Raw genomic sequence first — 4,140 nt, 5'->3', positions numbered from 1 at the left:
ATTTTGTCCATTTTTGACGTTTTGATTGAGTTGATTTCTGAAAAAAGGTGTGAAAAAGGGACCCTTATGGCTCGCAGGAACCCGGCACCCATTTTGCCTGAGTACCCCCCCCCCGGGAAAGGTGGTTTACTAGGCAAATTTGACACGCCAGCACTAAGATGTACTTATTGTATGATTTGTCTCAGATCATCGGAAGAAATGTAAAAATAGTAAAGTCTGTTTTCAAAGTTTGTGGGCTGCTTCTCCGCATGTGGTTTCAAAAAACTTCCCAGTGGATTTCCCTTTTTCTCAAATATTACGACCATGATTGTAGTGCTATATATTAAAAAGCTATACATCAGAAGTCTTTGGACTTGCGAACCATCACTCGCTCGTGGCTACGCCCCACGAAAGATGCTACGAATTTCAAGGGTTGGTTCTCTTAGAACTTGACGACATTTGACTCGAGATTCCCGAGTTAAAAAATTAAAGATAACTCGGAAAGTTAACGGAAGCAAAATTTCCCGAGTTAAAAAAACTCGGGAAGCTAAAGGAAACAAAATAAACCAAGTTATGAAATTTAAAAATCACGTCACTAAATTCAAAAATGACGTCATAACTCGGGATAACCGGTTTTTTCGTAACTCGTTTTTTTAACTCGGAAAAAATAACTCGGGAATTTCGGGTCTTCGTCAAGGGTAAACGTTATTGTAAAGTACTCTTCATAATGTGAATATCACTGCAATGAAATGTGGTAGCCAAAAGGCATGGCAGCATATGTCGTATAACAAGCGTGAGAATTATAAGCAAAAGAAAAGAAAATTTTAAGATATAGTGTTCAGGTTAGTATCAAATTAGCATGAAATTGAATAAAAATAGTATTACATGGTGCAAAGTTTAAAAATTATTTTTACTAGGCGAAAATAAAAAAATGTAGTGTTTCCGGAATGCGGGTGAAGAAAAAAGCTCTCATGCGGCTGGCCGGAATAATTTTTTTTTGCTACTTTTGATAACTTAACTTAAGATCGTTGAAATAGAACTTTAAAGATAACTTTTATGTGCAAACAGTATGAAGCCTGATACTAATGTATCAACTACTAACGAACGAAGTCTGCGGCCGGGTCAGAAAATTATATTTTTCACCCGACCGGTTTCCGGAAACACTACATTTTTTTATTTTCGCCCTACATCCCATCTAGAGTTGTCTAAAGTTATTTATTTTTGCGTTTTTGAGCCTCGATGTTTAACATAAAATTGTTCAAATAAAATATAGTGTTTGTAAATGAATAATACTGTAAGTTGTAGACGTGAATGTTAGTTCTTTCAATCGTTGAATAAACCTAACTCTCAAAATGATGAAGAAATAGTTTTTTCTTAACAAATACAGTTCGGCATTTCATTGCAGCACGGAGCTCGATCAATAGAGAAAGAATTCATCTCGTGACTCAGCTGGTTGGGCACCGAAAAATCAACAGTCGCGTTAAACTCTGTCGCTTTTAATCTAGCCAAATTTAATACTCTTTCATAATTTGGGTCGGTGCGATCTAAAGGATTGCTCTCACTTGGATCTTGGACTAATTCGTAAATATCTGGCTCATCCAGGACAATGACGTCATCACCGTAACACGTTGCTAGGTGACCATCATCATTGACAGGAATGATAAAATGAACAACCCAGACTTGATTCCTTGCTTTTTCCTCAATGCTGACAGCATGAATATGGATTCCACAATAATGGTAAAAGATTCGATCAGGACTAGCCTGACTATCTCCCATCATCAGCATTGATGTATCTTCCCCATCCAAGGCAGATCCATCTATGGTATATTAGCCATCGACAATAACGTCGGAAACATATCCATATGACTACTTGGACGTGAAATCTTCTTCCCACCTGATATCTTACCTTGCCATTGAACGATTTTAGGAACCCGTATACCACCCTGATAATTATATCCTTTGCCACCTCGATAGATTCCCGCCCAACCGCCTTGGTATTCGCCAGTAGCAGTGTTGTAAGCATATTTAGCTGGGCCGTGATCAGACATGAAGTAGATGATTGTGTTCTTTGTTAGATTAAGATCATCCAAATAATTGACAATTTCACCGACCGCCAATCTAGTTCAGCCATGGTGTCACCATAAGATCCATATTCACTGACACCTTGAAATCTAGGTGGATTAGCAAGGGCCACGTGGGCTTTATGAAAAGCAACGTAAGCTAAAAATGGATTCTCCGCATTCTGACGAATAAGCTTTTGACTTCACCCACCAAGTGTCCTGTCAAATGCTCCAAGTCTACTGTCTGTTGAACAACCTGTTTATCTTTCATCACTATACAGTTGAATTGACGATGAAAATAATAAGCCCCTATATGGTATAAATACCAACCAAGAACAATCAAAAACAGAACCAAAAATAATCGGAGGGAAATCAAATTCAAGACAAACAAGAGATTGCTAGGATGATAATCAAAGCGAATCATGTTTTGGGTTCGGGACCATGACAGCTTCTGATTGGATATCAAAAATTGACCAATCACCGCAGTCCTTTAAGTTAGTCAAGGGCATTCCATAATAGTGGTCAAATCCATTGTTCATTGGATGATGGCAAAAGTCCTTTTCACCACAATGCAGACCTAAATGCCATTTACCAAAGAAGCCATTTGTGTATCCATGTTGTTTGAAAATTTCAGCAAATGTTGTTTTCACACTCTGTGGAAGGCCGCCTGTTGCAGAGGTATAGATGGTGACTCTTTCTACGTCCTTGGTACGGGCTACATACCCGACTCTTACGGGGTATCTCCCGGTCATAAGGGATGCTCGACTCGGTGTACAGAGTGGTGCTGCAGCATAGTTGTGTTCCATTTTGACGCCTTTTGGCATAACCGGTCAATATTGGGTGTGTTTATAGTGCCGTTTCCATAGCAACCAATATCACCAATACCAACGTCGTCGGCCAATAAGACGACAATGTTGGGTTTGTCTTCTTCACCAGCATGGACTGTTACCAGGGGGGGCGTACGGGTTTGTCGGTGTGTCGGTATTGACCCTTTTTTGCGTCGGTGTTTCGGTGTTTTAAGTAAAAAGTGTCGGTATTTCGGTGTTGGACATGCCTTGCGGTGACGGTAAAATTGATTTTTTGGGTCGGTATTTCGGTGATTCGAGAAATACTGGCGGTGAATCTGCATATTTCAAACGATATCATAAGTTTTTGAATCTGCATTTCAGCTATTGAATACTTCTCTATACAGATTGTAGCTATGAACGAGTAGAATTGTAGCTATGATGAGTAGAATTGTAGCTATAATATAGCTATTTTTGGTAGCTACCCTGTCTCATCCTCTTTTTAAAATTGTGTGCATAATGGTTTTTTCTTAACCACTTCTTACGGGAAATGTGCACTTTATGAAAAAAATCATAATAGTGGGTAACAGGTAAAGAAAGCCAAGTTTGCAGAATTTCTCGAGGTCTCGAATGCAGCACTCATCAAAAATCAACAATCGTTAAATTCTTTCATTTTACGGAATAATCCATTAACCTATGATTTAGATGCGTTTGTCAGAATTTCTGGCACCTTAAATTTCAAATTTTGCCTCCTCAGGCCAAACCATGGTCGGCCCTCGAATCATATCTCATTTGCCTTTCAATACAAAATACTTTCCTGTGGTCCTCCCCTTGCAGAGCTCTCTTTACAGGCTTTCATACCAGTATAGGTTTAAGCCTAAATCAAACGAATTATTTATCTGAATGGCGTAGTAAAATGACTAGTTTTGTGAAAAAGAGAGCGTTTTTAGCCAAATGAAATTTCCTGAAATATTTTTTCTGTCGGCGCAAACCATGCTTGTGCCTTTCTTTTACCCGCGTGGCTTTGTTTTCAATCGGTTTGCGACCCTGTCTGGTTAAAGCGTTTTAAAGACAATGTAATGAGAAACATGCTAAGGCTTCAGGGGTTTTCGACCCGTGAATGATTAGAAAACCCATTTCTTGGGATCGGGGGGGTTCTCCGTTATAATGTCATGCCGTGAATAAATCACCAAATGAGAGATTACCAAAAAGATCGAAACTTGTTAGCTTGCTGTGGTTTTTGTGGTCTTATGCTGACTAACTTTCTCCTTTTAGGAGCTCTTTTAAAGCCACTCATACATACATGAGGCTCTTTT

General features: G+C 39.1%; 1 protein-coding gene across 1 annotated transcript; it reads right to left on the bottom strand.

Moving 5' to 3' along the window:
* Window positions 1–1,353: 1,353 nt before the first annotated feature.
* LOC136806184 (arylsulfatase F-like) lies at window positions 1,354–2,027 on the bottom strand. Its single transcript, XM_067062745.1, has 2 exons — window positions 1,886–2,027; window positions 1,354–1,796 (listed from the first exon to the last, which is right to left on the bottom strand). Exons 1-2 carry the CDS (start codon window positions 2,025–2,027, stop codon window positions 1,354–1,356), a joined length of 585 nt encoding a protein of 194 aa, XP_066918846.1.
* Between the last annotated feature and the right edge of the window lie 2,113 nt (window positions 2,028–4,140).

Source organism: Clytia hemisphaerica, unplaced genomic scaffold (genome assembly GCF_902728285.1).
Source record: "Clytia hemisphaerica strain Z4C2 unplaced genomic scaffold, Clytia hemisphaerica genome assembly, whole genome shotgun sequence".
In the NCBI taxonomy this organism is placed as follows: domain Eukaryota; kingdom Metazoa; phylum Cnidaria; class Hydrozoa; order Leptothecata; family Clytiidae; genus Clytia; species Clytia hemisphaerica.
This window is presented reverse-complemented; position numbering and strand designations above follow the sequence as displayed.

Excerpts from the sequence above, each read along its gene's own strand:
- LOC136806184 (XM_067062745.1), bottom strand. The coding sequence starts at position 2,027 with ATGTCTGATCACGGCCCAGCTAAATATGCTTACAACACTGCTACTGGC. Across the intron at positions 1,797-1,885 it reads TAAAATCGTTCAATGGCAAG|ATGGATCTGCCTTGGATGGG; the intron begins GTAAGATATCAG and ends AATATACCATAG.